This window comes from Marmota monax, unplaced genomic scaffold, assembly GCF_021218885.2.
Source record: "Marmota monax isolate L192 unplaced genomic scaffold, Marmota_monax_Labrador192_F-V1.1 WCK01_AAM20220418_F8-fsc00170, whole genome shotgun sequence".
NCBI classification, from domain to species: Eukaryota; Metazoa; Chordata; class Mammalia; order Rodentia; family Sciuridae; genus Marmota; species Marmota monax.
In genome coordinates this window covers 3,822,362-3,847,743 of record NW_026692395.1, presented here as the reverse complement: position 1 = coordinate 3,847,743, position 25,382 = coordinate 3,822,362, and the positions used below count along the sequence as shown (strand labels likewise).

The 25,382-nt window shown below is 39.6% G+C and overlaps 1 protein-coding gene and 1 non-coding gene across 5 annotated transcripts in view; one reads left to right on the top strand and one right to left on the bottom strand.

Annotated features, from left to right (window-relative positions):
* Positions 1 to 11,419: 11,419 nt before the first annotated feature.
* The window catches only part of Znf41 (zinc finger protein 41), a 49,175-nt gene continuing 35,212 nt past the window's right edge, over positions 11,420 to 25,382 (bottom strand). For 3 of the 4 annotated variants that reach the window (XM_046442573.1, XM_046442575.1, XM_046442574.2), the window contains 3 exons: positions 22,816 to 22,942; positions 22,460 to 22,555; positions 11,420 to 15,518 (listed from right to left, as the gene is read on the bottom strand). In XM_046442573.1, the coding sequence (XP_046298529.1) occupies positions 13,465 to 15,518; positions 22,460 to 22,555; positions 22,816 to 22,942 (2,277 nt within the window). In that variant the 3' untranslated portion in view covers positions 11,420 to 13,464. The remainder of the gene's footprint in view (positions 15,519 to 22,459; positions 22,556 to 22,815; positions 22,943 to 25,382) is intronic. The other variant, XM_046442576.1, reaches the window with a different exon arrangement.
* On the top strand, positions 24,819 to 24,889 carry Trnaa-cgc (transfer RNA alanine (anticodon CGC)). The gene has a single exon. It is a non-coding gene; the product is annotated as a tRNA-Ala (tRNA).

Below are 25,382 nucleotides of genomic sequence, written 5' to 3'. Positions count from 1 at the left end.
GAGACAGGGTCTCATTGAGTTGCTTAGCACCTCACTTTTGCGGAGGCTGGCTTTGAACTCACGATTCTCCTGCCTCAGCCTCCCCAGACACTGGGATTACCGGTGTGCATCACCACACCTGGCACCATGCCTAGTCTTTTGAGGAACCTCCATACTGATTTCCACAGTGGTTGTACCAATTTAGAGTTTCACCAACAGTGTAAAAGCATTCCTTTTTCTTCACATCATCTTAAGCAACAAATTGCTTTATTTTTAAAGTATCTGCCTACTGGCATCTCTCCTATTGTTCATCTCAATTTGCAACATGTGGACATCACCAAAGAAAGTCTTTATTGGCTGCTTTTTCCCTTTCCCCAGAGACTCACAACTCCTCTGTGTGTTTGTGGATTGCTTTGCATGTCTCATAATTGTTAAATTATGTTAAATTGTCTCATTGGTAGCGAATGCCAAGTTTTAGCAAATCTGCATTTCTGGATTATGATCCCTCTTTCGTTATTAATGTTGCTCTTGTCTTTCTTTCTTTCTTCCTCTCCTCCTCCTCCTCCTCCCCCTCCCCCCCCCTCCTCCTCCTCCTCTTGGTGTGTGTTTGTTTAGGGACTTGTGGGAACTATTTTGATAGGATTTATCTTCAGTGTGCAGCTGACTGATGTCTCTTGTCCATTTTATTTTATTTTGGTACTGGGATTTTGAATCCGGGGTGCCTTTTACTGAGCTACATCCCCAGCCACTTAAACAATATTTTTTGGTGGGGGGCACAGGGTCTTGCCAAGTTACTGAGGCTGGCCTTCAACTTGTGATACTCTTGCCTCAGCCTCCTTAGTTCTGGTTCTTTTTGAGTCAGGGATTGAATCCAGGAGTACTCAACCACTGAACTAGATCCCCAGCCCTTTTTTATATTTTATTTATAGACAGGGTCTTTCTGCATTGCTTATGGCCTCACTAAGTTGCTGATGCTGGCTTTGAACTCATGATCCTCCTGCCTCAGCTTCCTGGGCTGCTGGAATTACATGCATGTGCCACTGAGCCTCACTCTTTGCTCAGAATTCTTTTAATTTTTATCCCTAGCTTCCTTGCAGTCACTGGTGGGTCAGCATAGTTTAGTGTCAATCAGAGATTCAGAAGCTGTGGTTATACATGTTGAATCAGTTTGGCTTCCATTAAGGAAGTAAATGTATGAGTTTGGGAACAGAAGTTCAGGCTGTTTATAAGTCTGTGCTGACACACATTTCCGCTTGTGTAGGTCTCATATTCATCCAGGAATGAGTCAACATCAGGCCCTGTTGAGAGCCACAGCCGAAGGGGCCCCAGCAAACTTCCAGCTGCCAGCAAACTTCCAGCTGCCGGCTGATGATTGGCTCACAGCGGCCCCAGCAACATCTAGCTGATTGGCTCCTCTGCGGTGATGCTCATTGGGCTGTTTCCCTGCCCTTTCAGACCATGGAGCTGCTCATTGGGGGACTTTTTTGGCTCCGCCCACGTGACCCAGCCAATCGGCCTCAAGAGCAGGAGGATTGTGGGAGGTGGAGAGAAGCTTGTGTGGGAGAGAGAGGCTTGTGGAAAGCCGGTGGTGGCAGTTGAGGCTCTGAGGGTTTTTCCTGAGAGGCTGTTTTGTTTGGCGTGTGTGGTTCTAAAAATAAAGTTAGTTTCTTTTGACAAGTGGCTCCTGATTGTGCCCAGCCAGACTGCAGCATTTGGTGGCTCGCACGGGGAGCGACTGAGGGTAAGTGAAACTGCTCGCCCCTGAGGGCAGGGTGAGAGGATGGGTAGCCATTTTAAGATTCCTCTTTTATTTTGCTTCACTTTTGTTTTAAGTTGCCTGTCCCTGGAGATGAGTGAGACGGAAGAAAAACCGCTCACATCTGAGGAAAAACTATTTACGTCTGAGGAACAGATAGGGAGAAAGGACGGATGCACATGTCAGGAGGATAGAAAGGCTATAATGACTTTTTGTTGTTCCCTTTTTATTTCATTCTGTCTCGGTTTTGTTTGCTGTTATCTTGTTGGGTTGTATTATAGTAGAAATACGGGATCAGAAACTAGCAAAAAACAAACTGAAAGAGTGTTAAGTAAATTGTTAGAGGAAGGAGGCATCTCAGTAAAATCAAGAACAGTCAGGGCATAAGTTGATACAATACAAAAATGTAGCCCATGGCTTTTTAAGGAGGAGTTGTTAAATATATCACAATGGAACCATCATGGTGAAGATTTAAAAAGAATAGAAAAGAAAAGCCCAGGGACTCTGCCAGTTGGCACATTGCCATTGTGGACGTTCGTACCTTGTTTGCTTAGTCCAAAGCCTTCAGTTCAGACAATGGTAGAGGAAGGAGAAGACATAATGATTCAAGTAAAAGAGAAGGTCTCTCAAGTTAGTCAGACAGAGGAAAAGATTCAAGTAAAAGAGAAGGCCTCTCAAGCTAGTCAGACAGAGAAAGAAAGTGTAAAACAGAAAAAGCCATCAGGGGGAAAGTTACAACAGGAGACTGCTACTAACACCTTTCTATCACCAGAGGGTGTAAGTGTCCAACCAACAGCACCACCTCTACAGGAGACTGCTACTAACACCTTTCTATCACCAGAGGACGTAAGTGTCCAACTAACAAGGCCACCTCCATATGCTGGGAGGTCCCCAACCCCCACAGTTGATAGTTGGGATCCTGAGACAAGATCTCAAATATTAACATGCCCTGTATTTGAGGTAGGAGGGCAGCGATTTTATCAAGTTTTAAATTTCAAAACAGTGAAGCAGCTAAAAGAGGCTGTAACAACCTATGGTCCTCAAGCACCCTTCACTGTAAGCATGGTCGAATCCATTAACAACTTGAACATGACGCCAGCAGATTGGGCTAATATGTGTAAAGCTGTGCTAAATGGAGGACAATACCTGTTATGGAAGGTTGCCAATGAGGAATTTTGCAAGGAGACAGCTAGGCAAAATGCAGCAGCTGGTTATCCTCAGAGAAATCTAGATATGTTGTTAGGAAAGGGACCTTATGAGGATCAGCAGCAACGAATTGCATATGATCCTGGTGTATATGCACAAATTGCTGTAGATGCAATTAAGGCATGGAAGACTTTACAAGGACATGGAGGTTTACAAGGTCAATTATCTAAGGTAATACAAGGAGCTAATGAACCTTATGCTGAATTTGTAGATAGGCTTATTCAAACAGCTACCAGAGTTTTTGGAAATACAGAACAAGCAATGCCATTACTAAAACACCTGGCTTATGAGCAAGCGAATCGTTGGTGCAGAGATATCATTAGACCATGGAAACATGAAGATTTAAACACATATAGTAAATTATGTAGAGACATTAATGAACAAGAGCAAGTCGTGGCAGCTGCAGTAAAACAGGCTTTAGATGCCAGGCCAAGAACATGCTACAATTGTGAACAAACAGGACATTTTAAAAGGAATTGCCCCATTGGAGGAGGGTTTAACAAAACTAGGTATCAAAGGAGTAGAATACCAGGTATTTGCCCACGATGCCGTAGAGGGAGACATTGGGCTAATGAATGCCGTTCTCAAACCACCATAGAGGGTACTCCATTATCAAAAAACGAACAAGGACCAGGTGTTTATCCACGATATTGTGGAGAAAGGCATCGGGCTCCATTGCCAAAAAATGGACAGGGGGGCCCAATGCTCCGGGGCCCAAAACCACAAATATACGGAGCACTGGAGGAACCCAGCAACCCCATCAGGGTAGTGCCCAGGACACATTGTCCATCAGATCCCTCATCAGACAAACCAGAGGGAGCGCAGGGTTGGACATCTGCGCCTCCGCCAGAGCAGTACTAACTCCAGAGATGGGAGTTCAAATCATTCCCACAGGGGTGAAAGGACCTCTTCCCAAAGGAACAGTAGGCTTATTATTGGGACGCAGCTCTTCTACTCTAAAAGGACTTATGATAAGTCCTGGGGTAATTGATCCCGATTATGAAGGTGAAATAAAAATTATAGCCAGTTCTCCAAAGGGTATATCAGTAATTTCACCAGGAGATAGAATAGCACAGTTACTAATAATACCCAGCCTACATGATAAATTTTCCAGTCGTACTGTAGAAAGAGGTTCCAAGGGATTAGGCTCCACAGGTGTAGATTGGGCTATGCTTTCTTTAAATTTAGATTCTCGCCCCATGCTAAAACTAAATATTCAAGGACATGAATTTAATGGGCTACTGGATACAGGTGCAGACCTTAGCATCATCTCTCGTCAAGAATGGCCAAAACATTGGCCATTACAACAAGCCACTCAAACGCTTCGAGGCCTAGGAGTGGCAACTAATCCCCATAGAAGTGCAATGGTATTAGATTGGAAGGATCCTGAAGGATGTGAAGGAACTATACAGCCATATGTATTGGATCATCTTCCCGTAAATTTATAGGGACGAGATGTCCTAGATCAATTAGGTTTGACATTAACAAATAACATCAACCAAAATGCACCCACTATTATGACTAGACAAGGTTTTAGGAAAGGAAAAAGATTAGAAAAACAAGAACAAGGTATAGCAGCACCAATACAAATAGATCAAGGAACAGACAGACATGGGTTGGATTTTCAGAAAGGGCCACTGAGACAATAAAAATTACTTGGAAATCAGAAAGACCAGTATGGGTTCCTCAGTGGCCCCTGACTAAAGAAAAGATACAAGCAGCCCATGACCTGGTCAAACAACAATTAGCAGAAGGACATATACAACCTTCTGTATCTCCCCATAATACTCCCATTTTTGTCATCAAAAAGAAATCTGGTAAATGGAGATTATTGCAAGATTTAAGAGCCATTAATAATGAGATGGTTATTATGGGACCTGCTCAATCAGGGATTCCTCAATTGTCTGCTTTGCCAAAAACCTGGTATGTTTTAGTTATAGATATTAAAGATTGTTTTTTTTCAATTCCAATTCATCCTGAGGATTGTCCACGTTTTGCATTTACTATCCCTGCACTGAATCATGAAGGTCCTGATCAGAGATATGAATGGAAAGTACTCCCTCAAGGGATGGCTAACAGCCCAACTATGTGTCAAATTTATGTTAACAAAGTAATCCAGCCACTTAGAAATCAAAATCCTGAACTACAAATATTTCACTATATGGATGATGTATTATTAGCACACAAAGATAAAAACACATTGCTAGAATGTTATGCCACACTTACAAACTTATTAAAAAATTATAATCTAGAGATAGCAATAGATAAAGTACAATTAAATTTTCCAATTAATTATTTAGGAGTTCTATTATCCTCAACCATGGTCCGTCCACCAAAAATTCAAATACGAGTAGATCAACTCAAATCACTTAATGACTTTCAAAAGTTATTAGGAGACATAAATTGGATAAGGCCTTATTTAGGTATACCAACAGGAGAGTTGGGACCTTTATTTGATATCCTAAAAGGTCCATCAGATCCAAATTCACCCCGAATGTTAACGCCTGAAGCAAGAAAGGCATTAAAAATCATTGAAACATATATGGAAAATATGCATTTGGATAGAATTGATATAAGTTTGCCTTTATTATTTATTGTACTACCAACAAAAAATATTCCTACGGGAGTATTTTGGCAAGAAGGTCCATTATTATGGATACATTTATCTTATTCTCCTAACACTATTCTTACTAGGTATCCTGAGGCTGTAGGACAATTAATACTCAAAGGAATAAAAGCAGCAAAGGGAGTGTTTGGAATTTCTCCCAATAAAATTATTACTCCATATACTATGAATCAAATTGATGAGTTAGCTAATGAGTTAAATACTTGGGCAATAATCATGTGCAAATCTAATGTTTCATTTGATAACCACTTACCATCTAATCCTTTATTGTCTTTTTGGTCATCGCATCCTGTAATTTTTCCAAAAATGACAAGAAAAACACCTATCATGAATGCTCCAAATATATTCACCGATGGATCAAATAATGGTACAGCAGCAATAGTTACACCTGATCAAACTTTTACATTTTTAGTACCCAAACAATCAGCTCAAAAGGTACAGCTTAATGCAGTATTACAAGCTTTTGTGATGTTTAAAGATTCTGTATTTAATTTATTTTCCGATAGTCAGTATATAGTTAACGCTATAGTATCCCTTGAAGATGCTGGTAGGATTTCCCCTTCTTCTACTGTTTTCTCTTTGCTTTCCACTATACAAAGTCTAATCTGGGACAGAAAAGATCCATTCTTTATAGGACATATGAGGGCACATACAGGATTGCCTGGAGCCCTTAGTTTGGGCAATGATTTAGCAGATAAAACTACACATGACATACATATTTTCTCTACACTAGAAGAAGCTATAAATTTTCATAAAAGGTTCCATGTCAATGCTAATACTTTACAAAAGCGTTTTAAAATAACTAAGGAACAAGCTAGACAAATAATGAAACAATGTCAAAATTGTGTGACCTTTTTACCACAAGTTAATCTTGGAGTCAATCCTAGAGGATTGATACCTAACCATATTTGGCAGATGGACGTCACACACTTGCCAGAATTTGGAAAATTAAAATATTTGCATGTTACAGTTGATACTTCTTCTGGATTTTTGATGGGCTCCCTTCATGCCGGAGAAAAAACTAAAGATGTTATAGCTCATTGCTTACAAAATTTTGCCACTGTGGGTGTTCCAAAACAGTTAAAAACAGATAATGCCCCTGGTTATACTTCTACCTCTTTTAAACAATTTTGCTCAACATTTGGCATTACTCATATAACAGGAATCCCATACAATCCACAGGGACAAGGCATAGTTGAAAGAGCTCATCAAACTATTAAAATGTACTTATTAAAGCAAAAAGAAGGAATTGGGAAGGGGTATATATTCCCCAAAGATAAACTTAAAATAACCCTTTTTACTCTAAACTTTTTAAATTTGGATTCATCAGGACTTAGTGCTGCGGAAAGGCATATGTGTCCAAAAAATGTGCATAAGCCCAAGGTACTTTGGAAGGATATTCTAACAGGACAATGGAAAGGTCCTGACCCAGTAATTGTCTGGAGTCGGGGGTCTGTTTGTGTGTTTCCACAGGGAGAACAGCAGCCGATTTGGATTCCAGAAAGATTAACTAAAGCGATTTCTACAGACCAAAAAGAAGATGATTTGGCTCAAATCCATAACAACTGATATCCAAAACTCCAGTTTGGCTATTCTTACATCTGCAACAGAACCAGGATGCTTTTTTCAATATCTATTTTATTATTGCCCTTTGCCATATCATGAAGTTCTATTTTGTTTTTTGAGCTCATACAGACCTAGGTTAATGTTTTGCTGATCAGTTCTATTTTTTGACTATAGAGTTTTTAAACATTGCAATGGAGATTTCACCTGTAAAAAGTTATAAGGCCTTTACTATAATGTTATGTGTTGTATGTATTATATTATGTGTGCACACTTGTGTTTTGTGTTATATGTTTGAATGTATGTATGTCCATATATCATATATGATGAGCGCTCATGATAAAATGGATCCAAATATTTTGTTTTTTCACGTGATTTATATGGTTTAATTTAAATTGGGTAAACAACTGTTGAGGATTGTTTTAATATGTAAACAAAAAAGAAGGTTAACAGATCTGTTTGTTTACTTTCACCTTTCCTTTTCATTATATTTAATAATTCTCTTAAAGATAATGTAAATTGTTAAGAAAATTGTTTTCTTTTAGTGCCTTCTGTAATGTTACATAATTTTTTCTTTAGCCATTATTGCCAGAATTCCTATCTTCATCCCAGTGCCGGTGAAGACAATGTAAATTGTTAAGAAAATTGTTTTCTTTTAGTGCCTTCTGTAATGTTACATAATTTTTTCTTTAGCCATTATTGCCAGAATTCCTATCTTCATCCCAGTGCTGGTGAAGTCAAAGATAAAACCAATCTACAGCTTCTACAATAGCCATCACTAAACTGCTTGCAGAACTTGCCTGGACACATTGTGAGCTCACCTGTATGCATTGTGAACTATCTGTTGGTGCAGCGACTTGTGGTAGTGTTGGGGTATTTTTGCTGATGATGTCATTGGTGGTACAATTTTTCTAAAAGGAGCCGTCAATCGGCTTGGTGTATCTTCCTCCCTTCTGCTTGTCATGATCGTCCAGCTAAAATTTGGGGGCCAACAGAGGTGAGGCAAAGAACCTCACCCCCCCGCTGGTACAAAGACCTCTCCACAGGTGTGGCTGTATACTGGACCAGTAGTCAGTGACGGGTAAGATCCAATTGCAATGGTACCAACCTAAGGACCATATGTACTATTGGACAACCTAAGGCAGGCACGGTCCCTAAGCCACATGCTTGTTGTTTAAACAGAGAGGGGGAGATGTTGAGAGCCACAGCTGAAGGGGCCCCAGCAAACTTCCAGCTGCCAGCAAACTTCCAGCTGCCAGCAAACTTCCAGCTGCCGGCTGATGATTGGCTCACAGCGGCCCCAGCAACATCTAGCTGATTGGCTCCTCTGTGGTGATGCTCATTGGGCTGTTTCCCTGCCCTTTCAGACCACGGAGCTGCTCATTGGGGGACTTTTTTGGCTCCGCCCACGTGACCCAGCCAATCGGCCTCAAGAGCAGGAGGATTGTGGGAGGTGGAGAGAAGCTTGTGTGGGAGAGAGAGGCTTGTGGAAAGCCGGTGGTGGCAGTTGAGGCTCTGAGGGTTTTTCCTGAGAGGCTGTTTTGTTTGGCGTGTGTGGTTCTAAAAATAAAGTTAGTTTCTTTTGACAAGTGGCTCCTGATTGTGCCCAGCCAGACTGCGGCAAGGCCCCTTCTATATTTTGTGGTCATGCCCATGGCCTTCCACATTCCCAGAGACAGGGAAGCTTATCAATACTCACCTTTGCTGTCTCATTTTCCATATCTCCCTGTTAAGTTTTGTCTGGTGTGCTTATCCAAACAGTGTTGCAGTTCCAGGAAGCTCTGATTGTGGCCTTCCCCAAATAATTGCTCCCATTTTTGTTACTGTCTTTGACAATATCCCTAAACATAGAGCTTTTCTATAGTGCTCCGAGTCAGGCCAACCCTCTCCAGTTTCAGTGAGGCTTCCATTTCTCATAGCTACTATTATGGTTTTGATCTTAAATATTCCTGAAAGGGCTGTGTCAAAAGATCTGGTTGCCAACCTGTGGTACTGGAAGGTGATGGAACCTGCAGGAGGTGGGGCCTGGTAGGAGGTTAAGTCATTGTGGTTGCAGTCTGGAAAGGGATATTAGGACCCTAGTCCCTTCATACCCCTCTGTTGCTTCCCAGCTGCCATGGTGAGAATGGGCCTGCTCAGCCATGCATTTCTGCCATGATGTACTATGCTGCCACAGGCCCAATAGTCAAATGACCATAAACTGGAACCTCTGAAACCAAGCCAAAATAAACCTTTCCTCTTTTAAGATTTTTTTTTTAATCTGAGATAGTTTGTCACATTGATAGAAAGATGACTTAACATAGGTACCATACCCACAGAGATGGGGATGGTAGCATTTCCAAGTTTAAATGCCACTGGTCTTACTAATATTTGGTTTTCCAATCAAACAGTTTCCAATTTGATATGCCTCTGGTGAATTTCCAGTGTTCTAAAATACTTTTACAGTTAAAAATTGCTTTTACAGTTCTGTAGCTGCTTTGGGGGGAGGAGATTTGATGAGTTTGTTATGGTTTGGATAAGAGATTTGATGAGTTTGTTATGGTTTAGATAATTAATACCTTCTGTATTAATTCAGGAGTGTTCAGAAATTAAATGATTAGATTACAAGTGCTGTGACCTAATCAGTCCATTCTAGATTTAATGGACTAACTGGGTGGTAAGTGTAGGCAGGTGGGACATGGCTGAAGGAGGTGGTCACTGGAGGCATTCTCTGGAAGGATTTATCTTCCATGCAGTCTCTTCCCCTCTCTCTGCTTCCTGGCCACCACGAGTGGAGCAGCTTTCCTCTGCCATACCTTTCTGCCATGATGTTCTGCCTCCGTTCAGGCCCAAAGCAATGAAATCAGCAGACTATGGACTGAACCTCTGGAACCATGAGCCAAAATAAACTTTTCTTCCTCTAAGTAGTCTTGCCAGGTATTGTAGTCACAGCAATGAAAAGCTAACACAAACTCCTTACTTCACCATTCCAGAACTTCTGTGAACAAGTGATTTTTTTGAAAAAGTGAAATATGGAGAAAGAATACTGTTTTTAAACAAATGCTGTGGAAACATTTGGTTTTATATTCACATGCAAAATAAAACATAAAAGAACTTGGATTCATATGTCATACTATATTACACATTAACTAAAAATGGATCATAGACCTAGATATAAAACCTAAAACTGTAAAACTTCTAGAAGAAAACACAGGAAAAAAGTCATTGTGATCTTTGTTTAGGCAAAGATTTCTTAGGTACAACACCAAAAGTGCAACTCATAAAAGAACAAATTGAAATGTAGGACTTCAACAAAATAAGAAGTTCTGACCTTTTGGGCTGGGGCTGGAGCTCAGTGGTAGAGTGCTTGCCTAGCATGTGTGGAGCACTGGGTTTGATCCTCAGCACCACATAAGAATAAGCAAATGAAACAAAGGCATTCTGTCCAAAAAAAGTTCTAGTCTTCAAAATACACCACCATTAAAAGAATGAAAAGGCAGTCCAGTGACTGAAAGAAAATTTTTGAAAGGATAATGGACTGATGATGGACTTATATGCAGAATATGTAAATGCTCCAAAAGAAGGAAAAAAAATTCACCAAATTAATAATAGGTAAAAGTTCTGAACAGACAATTATATGTGTTCAAAAAAGATATCCAACATTATTAATCATTAGAACAACATAAAATTAATATCACTTTGTTCTGTAATATCTATAATAAAAAGACTGATATGGCCTAAGAGAGTAGCTCAGTGGTTAGATCACTTGCTGAGAATGCACAAAGCCCTTGGATTGATTTTTTGATTTTGTGGTTACTACAAAAAAAAAAAACAAAAACAAAAAAAAAAAAAACGAATAAAAATAAGAGTTGATGATGATGTGGAGAAACTGGAACCCTCATGTATTAATATAGGAAATGTAAAATAGTGTAGTCAAATGAGGAATATACCAGGGTTTCAGGTCTGCATATACTGGGAAGGTACTATCATAATTTGGAGAATAATGAAATGAAAACTCAAATCATACTAAGATATCGCTATACGCCAACTGTAATGGCCACAGTAAAAAAAAAAAGGAAAAGAAAATGAAAAAAGAAAAAGAAAATATTAAGGGTTGGAGCACCTAAAACTCACATACTGTACTGGGGGTGTTGGAAACTGGTTTTATAATGTTGAATATATGAATACATACCTGGCAGTTCAACTTCTAAGTATATACCTAAAGGAAGTGCATACAAATGTTCACCAATAGATAGCAGTAGTATTCCTAAGAGCCCCAAGCTGAAAATAACTCAAATGTCTACCAACAGTAGAATGGATAAATATATTGAAGCATATTCACACAATAGAATACAACATGACAATGAGTTATTTACAAGTATATGCAACAATATGGATAAATCTCACATTCATAATGTTAATGATAAAAGAAAGACACTAAAGAGTCTATAACTCATATGAAATATCAATTTATATAAAATACAAAGCAGGTGAAATGAATCCATGCTGTTAAAGTCAGGATAGTGTTTACTCTTGGTATGTGTGGAGGTCCTGGGAGGAAGTACACAGAGAGTTTCTAGAGTGCTGGTCATGTTGCTTCTTGAGCTGAGTATGTTCCATATGTCAGAATTCATTGAGCTGTACTCTTATATATGTAAGTGCATTTTCTGTATGCATTATACTTTAATAAAAATATTTTAAAAATAAAATAATATGCTAAGAAGAAAGCCTTTTTTCTTATGAGTATTGTGAAAAATGTTAAAGGGAACGTGGGAAACTGTCTATATATCAGTGCTTAAAAAAAGCAGCACTTGCTCAGCACAGTAGCACACACCTGTAATCCCAGCAGCTTGGGAGACTGAGGCAGAATTGTGAGTTCAAAGCCAGCCTCAGCAATATACCATGGCCTTGTCTCAGAATAAAATTTTTTTAAAAGGCTAGGGATGTGGCTCAGTGGTTAAGCACCTGAGCTCAGTCTTCAATCCCCAGTTTAAAAAGAAAAAGAAAAAGCGGTGTTCTTTCTAGAGAAATCTCCCAGTTATTCAACAATAAGAAACTATATCTTGGAACAACCAATTGCAATGCAATATGACTTTATCACACAGTAATTTACACAAAACCACCCTTAATGTGCATGTAGGAAGTGAATATATATTAACCAAATTGGAAGGAAAATACAATTTTGTGTATTGAAATCCAGTTTCTCAACCATTCTTTTTCAAAAAGGAATTCTAAGGCAGGCAGGGACATCCATGGATGAGGCTGAAAATCCATAGTGCTGTGGCTCAGTTCCATTGTCTTGGGGTCAATTGGGTAATAAGAGGATAAGGAGTCTTTGTTCTGAAGCTTATATAGATGATAGCTTTGGGGGAATGGGTTAGAAAGCATGTAGGGTATGATTCACCTGTGGCCAGAGGAGAGAATTAATAAGGGAACAATTGCCATCTTTAGATGTCTATAACCTTTAATGACTATATTCTTGTAACACAGGACAAAGCTGTGCCAAATTTTCCAATTCTTTAGGGGTGGGTACTGGGGATTGAACTCAGGGGCACTTAACCACTGAGTCACATCCCCAGCCTTATTTTGTATTTTATTTAGAGACAGGGTCTCACTGAGTTGCTTAGCACCTCGCTTTTGCTGAGGCTGGCTTTGAACTCGCAATCTTCCTGTCTCAGCCTCCCAAGCTGCTGGGATTATAGGTGTGCACCAGCACACCCAGCTAATTTTCCAGTTCTTAAGGTCAAAATTTAAGTTTAAAAATTCTCTTTCATTTAGAAAGAGTAGTTCTTCATGGGAATCTTTTCTGTGTCTTAACTATCAAGGATCACAAACTCTTCTGGTTCTACTGACAAATCTGCATTTTCAATAAATTTTTGGCCTTAACTTCAGGGCCCTTCAACTGGACAATGGAAAACTTCTCCTCACCTAGAAATGTGAAACAATTTGGGCCAATATTGAGTACTTTTATGTCCCAGGATACAAAGAACTGAAATGTATAAGTCCTTCATCCTAAAAATGGAACATAAGAGATGATGAGTCATCTCGTGTCTTTATTTCTACCATTTTCAAGAGTTGACAGCCTCAGTATCAATCATGTAACCAAACATAACTGTTGCTCAGATGTTCTAAATGGTCTTTCTGTGCATTTAAGAGTCTGTCAATTGTGGTGATGCTGGAACTTTTATTTCTAGTTGAGTGAAGGCTATTTGGGTTTGCCTGGCTTCTGCTCCCTCAGGTCACTGCCTCTCATTTCTACTTCCCCCTGCACAGTGATTACAGTATCAGGCATTCCTCTTTACCACTAGGACCTATCTGATGGATGTGTTGTGATTTTCCAGTTCTGAAACAGCCTTCAGTCACTGGCTTTGTAGCATTTTTCTCCACTGTGTGTTTTTTGGTGTTTAATGAGATTTGATCTGTCAGTGAAGGCTCTTTGACATTCTGTACAAGCATAAGGTTTCTTTCCTGTATGAATTATCTGATGCATGCTGAGTGTTGCTTTTTGGATGAATGCTTTCCCACATTTACTGCACTCATAGTGTCTCTCTCCAGTATGGGATTTCTGATGTATATTGAGGCGTGACTTCCAGGTAAAGGTTTTTCCACAGTCACTGCATTTATAGGGTTTCTCCCTTGTATGGATTTTCTGGTGTGTTATGAGATTTGACCGATCTGTGAAGGCCTTTCCACATTCAGCACATATATTGGGTTTCTCGCCTGTGTGAATTTTCTGATGCACCCGGAGCTGTGACTTCTTGGTGAAGCATTTTCCACAGTCACCACATTCATAAGGTTTTTCTCCAGTATGAATTCTATGATGTGCAATGAAATGTGATTTCTGGATGAAGGCCTTCCCACATTCAGGACAAACATAGGGTTTCTCCCCTGTGTGGATTCTCTGATGCACTCTTAGTGTTGATTTCTGGATAAAGGCTTTCCCACATTCCTTGCACACATAGTGTCTCTCTCCAATATGAGATTTCTGATGGATTTTGAGGCGTGACTTCCATATGAAAGCTTTCCCACAGCCACTGCATTTATAGGGTTTCTCTCCAGTATGGGTTTTTTGGTGTTTGATGAGATTAGACTGATCAGTAAAAGCCTTCCCACATTCAGCACACATATAGGGCTTCTCTCCAGTGTGAGTCTTCTGATGTGTGGTGAGATTTGTCCTATGAGTGAAGACCTTTCCACACTCTGTACATATGTAGGGTTTCTCTCCTGTGTGAATTCGCTGATGCACATGGAGCTGCGACTTCTTAGTGAATGATTTCCCACAGTCTCTGCATTCATAAGGTTTCTCTCCAGTGTGAATTCTCTGATGTGTATTGAAGTGTGATTTCTGGATGAAGGCCTTCCCACATTCAGTACACACGTAAGGTTTCTCTCCTGTGTGAATTCTCTGATGCATCCTGAGGGCAGATTTTCTTGTGAAGGCTTTTCCACATTCGCTGCATTCATAGTGTTTCTCTCCGGTATGAGTTTTCTGATGTATACTGAGGTCTGAATTCTGGGAGAAGCCTTTTCCACACTCACTACATTCATAAGGTTTTTCTCCTGTATGAATTCGCAGATGTCTAAAGAGATCTGATTTCTGGAAAAAGGCTTTCCCACATTCACTGCATTTATAGGGCTTCTGCCCAGTATGAATTTTCTGGTGTGTAATGAGGTTTGACTTGAAGGTAAAGGCCTTCCCACATTGAGTACATACATAGGGTTTCTCTCCTATCTGAACACTCTGATGTCTATCAATTTTTGGCTTCTGAGTGAAGACTTTCTCACTTTTGTTGCATCCATGGGATTTTTCTCCAGCATGAATTTTCTGATGTCCAAAGAGATCCAACTTCTGACTGAAGCCCTTTACACATTTACTACATCCGTGAAGTTTCTCCCCAGTAGGAATTTTCTGATGATCGATGAGAGTTTGTTTGTGATTGACGTGTTCTTCACACTGATTATGTCCATGGGAATTCACTCTTGTGTTAGTATTCTCATTCTTAGTAGAGCAAGAGCTGTCAGCAAAATTGTTACTATTTCCAAATATCCTCTCAAGGCTCTTTGTTGCAGTGCTTCGGTTATAATTATGTAAGTTTAAAGTATGCTTCAAACTCTTTCCAAATGTGTCATATTTATGGAGTCTTTTAATTGAAGGAACAAGCTTGGTAGTCATGTGAATTATTCTTTCAAGGTTTTGACATTCATAGCCCCTCTCCTTAATTAATATTTTGACAAGACTTAAAGGGTTCATCTGGTTTTCCTGATATCTCTCTAGTTGGTCATTCTCTTGCCACAGTTCTTCCAAAATGGAACACAATGAATCTTCTCCTGTGGGTTGATCAAATCTCTCACAGTGGAATGCAACTTCTCCAGAAATTTCCTGTTGTTGAGTTTTCCTAATATTTTCACCTAAAAAGAAAAGTAAAAATGAGAATGACGGCTGGGGTTGTGGCTCAGTGGCAGAGTGCTTGCCTAGCACATGTGAGGCACTAGGTTTGATCCTCAGCACCACATAAAAATAAATAAATAAAATGAAGGTATTGTGTCCATCTACAACTAAAAATATTTTTTTTTAAATGAGAATGACACAAAGAACAATTAGCAAAGGATGGGAGAGGGTCAAAGTAGTTCAGAAAGGATGAACACACAGAAATGGAAGTGTCTATATGACAATAATAATAACAACAATGTAATAATAAAAAATCTTCAGGACACTTAAAAGATGCAAATGATTCTATATCATTTATGACACACCAGACTGTTCCAAGTGCTTTCCACACAGTAACTCATGGACTCTTCAATGAAGTCTATGAGGTGGTTGCCACTATGAATGGTGTTTTATAGAAAAGAAAATGGAGGCACACTGAAGTTATGTAACTTGCTGAAGATCAAATCACTAAGTGGGAGAGATGGGATTTGAACCTTCAGAATTTGGCTCTGCTAGGATATCTGGATAGTGAACAGAGTAAACAGAAGAAACTGAAGTCTGTTAAGAAGCCTGGGGGCTGGGGTTGTAGCTCAGTGGTAGCTTGGCTAGCATGTGTGGGTCACTGGGTTAGATTCTTAGCACCACATAAAATAAATGAATAAATAAAGGTATTGTTTCCATTTACAACTAAAAATATATTTTAAAAAAGAGGAAGCTAGGCTTGGAAGAAATATTCCAAAATGCGTGTTCTTATTACATATCAGCTCAAAACCTTTGTGAGATCTCTGCTCTCTCTTGCTTTTCCCGCTGAGCTATTAGCAGCAGCAATATTACATTTCTATGTGACAAACACCACCACCTTTATATCAGTAGGAAAACTGCAACCCTGCCATTCTGACAGCTCCAGCTCTAAAACCAGCTGCAAGTTTTTCTTGGATTCAGGAACACAGGCTTCTAATAAGAAGTATAAAATAGAAGAGGGAAAACCATATGAGGCAGAAACTGCAAGCCTTTCACCAAGATCTCTTCTTTCTTTAGTCATAACAGAATGTGGCTAGGCCTACATTCACCAGCCTCACTTTCTTCTTACCAATGGGATTTGAGCTGAAGCAATATATATTGCTTAGGAAGGCCTAGACAGTGGGCAAATCTCCTCTTTCCTCTTTCCCCTTCCTACTGGATTCCACAGTAATCAATGCAGCTGACAATGCCTAGGAAATGGCAGAGCAATGACTTTGAACGTAGTCCCTGATTGATGGATCAGGATCAGCATGATATTAAGCTTTGTCCATGGAAGTTGCTGGAGAGGCACTGCAAGCCAAGGTGGGTTTGCTTCCTGGTTCGAGGAGTTCACTCAGCAGAACTTGTTGAACTGAACCAATTCATCTCAGAATTCTAAGATAATTTTGTTTAGCTTGTAGTTTTGTTCTTCTGTGCATTTTCAAATATTATTCAAAATAATAGCTCCAATTTCACTACTCTAGGGATGTTATATTTGCTATTAATTTTTTTGGGAGGTACTAGGGATTGAACCTAAGGGTATTCTACCATCAAGTTATATTCCAACCCCCTCCCCCCCCCCCCGCCTTTTTGAGAAAGGGTGCTAAGTTGCTGAGGTTGACCTTGAACTTGTGATCCTCCGGCCTCAACCTCCCAAGTTACTGGGATTACAGATGTATGCCACCACACCCAGCTGCCAGCATTTAATAAAGCAGACACTGTGCCACTCATATTTTTTTGGTGTGTGTTTGTAGTACTGGGGATTATGTCTCTGAGCTACATCCCCACCCCTTTTTTGTTTTAATTTTGAGATAAGGTCTCACTAAATTGCCAAGACTGGTCTCAAACTTGTGATCCTCTTGCGTTACAGGTGTGTGCCAGTGCACCTGGCAGTACCACTCATATTGATACTTGATTTGTCACTGTTTAATGTTATAAGCAAAAGAACTATTACAAAAAGGCTGAGAGTGTTAATGTTCATGCAGTTATCTTCCCTTTTAAAATATAATGCACAGTCCTCTGTATTTTTCTGAAGACTTGCTTAAAAAAGTGCTTCTCAAAGAGCATATAATGTCTGCTTCTATCTCCCAAAATTCAATAAATTTAAGTTTACTACATATATTCTACATATTTCACTTCAGGAAAATGAAGAGTAAGGGTGCCAGTTATGAATCAATTGCCTCTCAGCTCCAGGTTCACCCTTCACAAAACATGGATCTGGGTTTCCTTAAGTACTTTTTTTCCCTTTCCAGCAACCATGATATTAAACTTTGTCCATGGAAGTTGCTGGAGAGGCACTGCAAGCCAAGGTGGGTTTCCTTCCTGGTTCCAGGAGTTTACTCAGTAGGCTCCTCCAGCCAGGGCAGCTTGTCTAGCATTCCTGCAGCATGGGTGGCTTTACCATCTGGCACCTGATGCACACACAACATCCCTGGATCCCAGGTCTTGCAGTATGGGTGGCTTCTCTGAGCTCAGTGCCTGCAGCATGGATGACTTTTTCAGCACCCAGTTCTAGCAGCTCATATGGCTTCCCAAGCAATCAGCTCACACAGCACCAATAGCTTCTCCAGCTCCAAGCTCATGCAGTGCGTTTTGGTCAGTAGCACCCAGCACCTAATACCTTACTCTGCACCCCTCTCAGATAATTTGTAGTAGACTCCCTCCAGTGAGACACCTCCCTATGAAGAGTTTTCTCTGGAACCTCAGAGTGAAGATTTCCAGCAAGTTCTGGCAGTGTGGTACTACAGCAATTCTTTCACCAGGCCATAAGCCACAGCTATACCCTCCTTACAAGGTCTGGATCTCATCCCTGGGAAGTAGAGGAGCCTCTTCCCTGGGCACTTTACCTCAGACTGCTATGGGCTTGGATACTGTTTATGTGGAAGGTGACTGGGTCTCTGGGAGCACTGACCTTGGAAGGGATTAATATAGTTTTTATGTGATCCAACTTAGTTCTCAAGAGAAGATTGGTATAAACAAGTGAGACTGGCCCCTGTCTGATCTTTCTCTGGCTTCCTGTCTTATCATGTGCTTTCTCTCTCTCACACATGCTCACATCCTGATGCTATCTGCCATGTGGTGATCCAGTGAAGGGGGCCCTGACCAGAGGTCAAATCCATCAGATTGCCTGATCTTGGACTTTGTCTCCAAAACTGTGAACTAAATAACATCTTTTCTTTCTAAATTATCCCACCTCAATATTTTGTTACAGGGCTGGGGATATAGCTCAGTTGGTAGAGTGCTTGTCTCGCATACACAAAGCCCTGGGTTCAATCCCCAGTATCACACACACACACAAAAAATTATTACAGTAACAGGAAATAGATTAACATACAGCCCTGGAGGAATTGGCTTTGCCTTGTATCTGCTATTCCTTTATTTTTAGGATTCTCTTTACTAGTTAATATCTCATTTTTTCAATTGCATTACAGTTAAAAATCTTCATGTTAAACTTTCTCTGTTCAAATTAGTGTGTGGTTTTTCTCTCTTGATCAGACCCTGCATCATACAATATGAACTAGGCTTCTAATGTACACAGATTTTAAAAATCATGCATATGATATAAACAATTTTTATTTGTCAATTTAAAATTTACTGCTTAAAAAACAACAATCATCCAGGCATGGTGGCACTGGGAATGCTGAGGCAGGAGGATTGCAAGTTCAATACTAGCTTTGATAGTGGAACCTTGTTTCAAAATCAAAAATAAAAAGAGATGGGAAGGTTTCTCAGTGATAAAGCACTTCTGGGTTCCATCCCTGGTACAAAAATAAAATAAATAAGGCAAAGCTGGCTCCTAAATCTGGATACTTTCTAAAACATAGAATTAAAAGCCTCATAGTCTAAAATTCTGTACTTTCCTCTGAGCTGCTGTGAAATAGGAGATGGAAAAAATGGAGTGAGACATACATGTGCTAGAGTAATTAAGAGCTACTGCCTGGCTGGGGTATGGCTTAGTGGGAGAATGTGCTTAGCATACATGAAATCTTGGGTTCGTTTCCCAGCACCACAAAAAAGTCATTACATGGGACAGGTGAACTCTGATCACAAGATGGAAAATGTGTCATTGGGATAGACAGAGTTCAGGATGAAGACTCAGATGTTCATGGAAGACTAACAAATATTGTTGGGAGCCACTCTGGATAGGAGCTATGTACACACCTTTAAGTCCTGAGTAAAGAGATATTGAACTGGTATTGCACCACTGCAATGCAATTGAACCTTTCCTCCACTCAGATAAGAGAAGTGCATCTCCAGGAGTGGGTGTCACCCAATGGGGTTGGATTGCACCCACTTGTTTGTTGTAACTCTACCCTTGCCTCAATTTAAATGGCTTCTCCCCAATAAAACCCGGGTTGGAGGCATGCTCCTTCTCTTTCTTGCCTGCCTTGCCCGCTTTGTGGGAGCTGTGGCTGAGGAGTAGTCACTGAGCCCAATGAAAACAATACTTTCTATGTCTGTGTCTTTATTTAGTTAGCCCAAATTCACTTGGAGTGTCCCTGATTGATTTAGTTGCATATCCCCACAAAATATGATAAACATTAAGAAAATATTAAAAGTGGATTTAAGCAAAGGTTATAAAAATATACAGATACAATTCTGAATTGGAAATATGTTGTTTATCTCTTTGGAAGAAGAGTTTCATTGTCACATACTAGACAAGAGGGAGAAACTGTAGCTTTGTCTTAGCTCATGACAAAATAAACAGAGTGTTTTAGGTAATGAAATCTGTCATTAGCATTTAAAATGAACTTATAAGAGAATGAAATCAAGCTGGTCACAGTGGCACATGCCATTAACTCCAGTGATTCAGGAGGCGGAGGCAGAAGGATTATAAGTTTGAGGCCAGCCTCAGCAATTTAGTGAGACCCTATTTCAATACAAAGAGTAAAAAGGTCTAGGGATGTAGCTCACCGGAAAAATGCCCCTAGGTTCCATCCATAATACTAATATTACTACTACCAGGACGACGACGACGACGACTACTACTACTACTACTAAAATAAGAAATAAAGCACCAGACTGAGGATATCAAAGGAGGAGCCATCAGAATATCAATATGTTTAGGCCACTGGATGAACATGAAGAAAAGCCTGATGAACATTAGACAGGGTTTCCAGGACAACCCAATTTATGGGAAAAAATTGTAGAAAAGGCTAGAGAAAAAGGCAAATAATGAACTGGATACAAATCAGTAAGAAACAGACAGTTGAAGATATTCAATTGAAACAATGAAAATATTATGAACATTCTCATAGAAAGCAAACTTGAAGAGATATCAGGTAAATTCTGAAATGCTCAAATGAGGTACTAGAAAAAATGCAAAATTTGAAAATGAGGTATCACACTGGATGTAGCAGCACATATCTACAATCCCAGCAACTGGGAAGGCTGAGGCAGGAGGATTGCAAATTTGATACTAGCTTCAGCAACTTAGTGAGACCCTGTCTTAAAATAAAAAATAAAAGGATTGGGGATGTAGCTTAGTGGTAAAGTGCCACTGGGTTTGATCTCAAGTACAGCAAAAAAAGGGGGTTGGGAAAAATACAGCTTAGTGGTAGAATGCTTGCCTAACAAGATTGAGGCCCTGGGTTCAATCCTAACTCCACAAAGACAGAAAGAGACATATGGGCCACTTTATACCCACTGTTGGACAAAAAAACAAGACACTATTAGTACTATTAGACACTATGGTTACTATTACTTGTTAGCAGATACACTGGGATAACAAGAGCCCTTGTACTCTGTTGTGGGGAGTATAAATTAGTGCAGACAATCTAAGAATAATATGTGGTACTTAGTCAAATTCAGGATGAGGGACTGGTAGTTTAGTTCAGTAGTATAGCACAAGCTTAATGTGCACAAAGCCCTGGGTTCCATCCCCAGCATCAAAAGAAAAAAAAAGACAAAGAAAGAAAGAAAGAAAAAGAAAAAAATTCAGGCTGAGCATACACAATATTTAGGCAAACTCTCTTTTTCACACATCCTTGAGAAATTTTCATACTCCATAAAGGAAAATTTGTATGTACATTTATCGTGGAATTTGCATTAACTGGAAGTTCAGTGTCCACTGGATGAATGGTTAAGTAACGTGTGTTCTTGGCGTACTGCAGAATACTGTGCAGCAATCTGTAGAACAAAGCCAGATGAACACACTACAGTTACGAACATCCCTTAGGGAGGAGTGGGAAAAAAGAATAGAATTAAGATATATAGTATAATATAATTTGTATATACTATAAATATATACTCATAAACCAATACTTCAGGGTTTATGAGAATATCACATAAATTCATGGATCATGTCATTAATTGCCATCATAGAATAAGGGATGGATATGGGGAATGGAAATAAAATAAAATAGAAATTTTAAAGCATCTGATGTACAAGGGAAGAATCTAAACTCGGGGATAGGAATGGAGTAAGAAGAGTGAAAAGGTCCTAGCTAGGTGCAGTGGCACATGCCTATAATCCCAGCAACTCAAGAAGCTGAGGCAAGAGAAGTTCAAAGCCAGCCTCAGCAACTTAGTGAGGCCCTAAGCAATTTAGTGAGATCCTGTCTCAAAAAAAAAAAAAAAAAAAAAAAAATATATATATATATATATATATATATATATATATGACTGGAGATGTAGCTCAGAGGTAAAGCACCACTAGGTTCAATTCTTAGCAACAAAAAGAAAATGTTGCTTAGGGTCTCACTAAATTGCTGAGGCTGGCCTCAAACTTGCAATCTTTCTCCCTCAGCCTCCCGAGTTGCTGGGATTACAGGCATGTGCCACCATACCCAGCCCCAAAATTTAGAACTTTCAAGATCAAATCATCTTCACAACCTTTCTCAGGCATTGGCCTCTTCTAAGAAAAGTGGGGTTTACTTTTATATACAAAATACATTATGCCCCCATCTGCTGGGTCACACACCTGAACAGCTTTGACATGGAGCTTCCCCCTCCAGTGTCCATGGCCTCTCTCCTTGCTCCAACTTGTAGATGGCTTCTAATTTGGGAACTTGATATCCTATTAACAGAATATAATACAGGGTTGGGTCTAGCCAATCAGGTTTCAGGGACCTTTCAATGAAGCTTCCCATTTGCTCTTCAGGAAAGTCCCCAGGTTTGATGGAACAAAGAAATAGACAGAGGTGAAAGGGACTGAAGAATCACAGTCAAATCAAGGGTGACACCATCACACACTTGGGATGCCTCAGAGCACTCAGTGGCTGAGAATAGAAATGTCATACTGAGGCCCCTAGCCGACTCATGAGCACCAGTGCTTACCCACTGAGATCAGATGATGGTAGTTCTCCAGTGTCACATCCCAGTACAGACGTCTCTGAACAGGGTCCAAATGCTGCCACTCCTCCCTGCTGAAGTTCACAGTCACATCCTCAAATGATATGGATACCTGTAACAACACAACCCTGTTCAAGGTGACATGGTCAGCACAGGGGGATGGCAGAAGATAGAGAAGAAATTGTTTTTTAATGCTCTTTTACCATAATGTAACATATAGGGTTTTTGCTAGATTTACCTTTTATGATATGAGAAGTAAAAACTTAACTAAAAGTATTTTGACATTCCTTGTGTACTACATTTATTCATTTATCCATTATGTCATTCTACTTTAAAAATGGAGATTTAAATGGGCTTTCTTTCTTTTTTTTTTTTTTTTGAATGCCAAGGATTAAACTCAGGGGCCTTCAACCACTGAGCTGCATGCCCAGTCCTATTTTGTATTTTATTTAGAGCAGGGTCTTACTGAGTTGCTTAGTGCCTTACTTTTGCTGAGACTAGCTTTGAACTCATGATCCTTCTGCCTCAGCCTCCCAAGTGGCTGGGATTAAATGTGTATGCCACCATGCCTGGATAAATGGGTCTTCTTTAAATTCTCTAGTTAACTTAGGAACTAGACACAATATATTTAATCATCAGTTATGTGCTGGATGTGTTAGGCAATGGCAATATAAAGTTGAATAAAATATAAAATGACTTAAAGAATTTGACTAACCAACAAAGGAAGACAGAAGAGGGTAATGGATGATTTAAGATTAGGTTACACAGAGATTTTATGGTTAGAGTTATCTAGAAAGGATATGAACAAAAGTATGAACAAAAGTATGGAATAAGGAAACAATTAAAATACATGATTTATTCAGGAAATTTCAAATAATTTTATAAAAGGAGAGGAATTTATGTAGTAGATTGAGAAGGCAGTTATGAGGAAAACTGTAGAGATATATTAGGGTTAGAACAAGGAACAATCCTTTTTTTCCTCATGGAGAATGGACTGCCATTTAAACACAGGAAAAGACAGAATCATAATAGTGTGCTTTAAAACAGTAGTCAAGGTACATCATAGGAATGTTTGAAATGGTTGAGACTTGATGATCAGTGTGGAGATGCACTATAGAGTTCATGTGAGAAAAAAGAAAAGCTGGACTTAACAATGGAATGGAGAAGTTGAGGATATAGAAGACAGTTTTAAAAATATATTTATTTTTTAGTTGTAGTTGGACACAATACCTTTGTTTTATTTATTTATTTTTATGTGGTGTTGAGGATCGAACCCAGGGCCTCCCATGCACTAGGCAAGTGCTCTACCACTGAGCCACAACCCAACCTCTAGAAGACAGTTTTTTTAGTTGCTGATGGACCTTTAATTAATTGATTAATTAATTTATATGTGGTACAACTCCAGCCCCTTAAAAGACAGTTTTGATGCAATGTTTTAAGGAGGCTGAATTGTGGGAGCAGGATGCAGTGGCACACATCTGCTGGGTCACACATCTCCCCGTGACATGGGAGGCTGAGGCACAGGATCACAAGTTAGAGGCCAGCCTCAGCAACTTAGTGAGACCCTGTCTCAAAATAAAAAATATAGTTCAGTGGTAAAGTTCCCTGGGTTCAATCCCAGTACCAAAAAAAAAAAAAAAAAAGAAGGAGGAGGCTGAATTTCAGGGTGAGAAAAATAATGAATCTAAGGCAATATTCAGTGATTGGTTTTACATAAACATGTAGATCATAAACTGAGAGGTTAACAGAATAGGAGGGGTGGGGAAGAGGATGAAACATAATGTCATATTTTGAAATTAAGGTGATAAAACTTACATGGGATTGTATGACATGGACTAGGATAGAAGTTCTGATTTGGAAGTTCTCACTACAGAGTAGGGAATCAGTTGAGACTGCTCAGGAGGAGCACACAGACAAGACACGAAAGCCTACCATACAGACCATCTTTAAACATAGTGCAACTAAGTCAAAAAACATTAATGGGCTCGGGATATGCTCAGTTGGTAGAGTGTTTGCCTCGCATGCACAAGGCCCTGGGTTCAATCCCCAGCATCACACACACACACACACACACACACACACACAAACATTAATAAGTGGGATCTTTTCAAAAACCACAATTTTAAAGTTTTAAAAACATAGTTCAGTTGGGCACAGAGGGGCATGTCTATAATCCCGTGACTCAAGAAGCTGAGGAAGGAAGATTGCAGATTGAGGCCAGCCTCAGCAACTTAGTGAGACCCTGTCTCAAAATTAAAAAAAAAAAAAACAAAAACATAAAAAGGCTGGGGATGTGGCTCAGTGAATAAGCACCCTGTGTTCAATACCCAGTACCAAAAATAAAACAAAACCCTAAAAAACATAGTTCAAAATAACTGATGGTCTTAAGAAGATACAGTTGACCCTCTCTATTAATGGCAAATTCCATTCCTGTGGATTCAACCACCTGTGGATTGAAAAAAAAATGCTTCTGTACTGAACATGTACAGATCTTTTGTCATTATTCCCTAAACAATGCAGCATATCTATTTATACAGAATTTATACTGAATC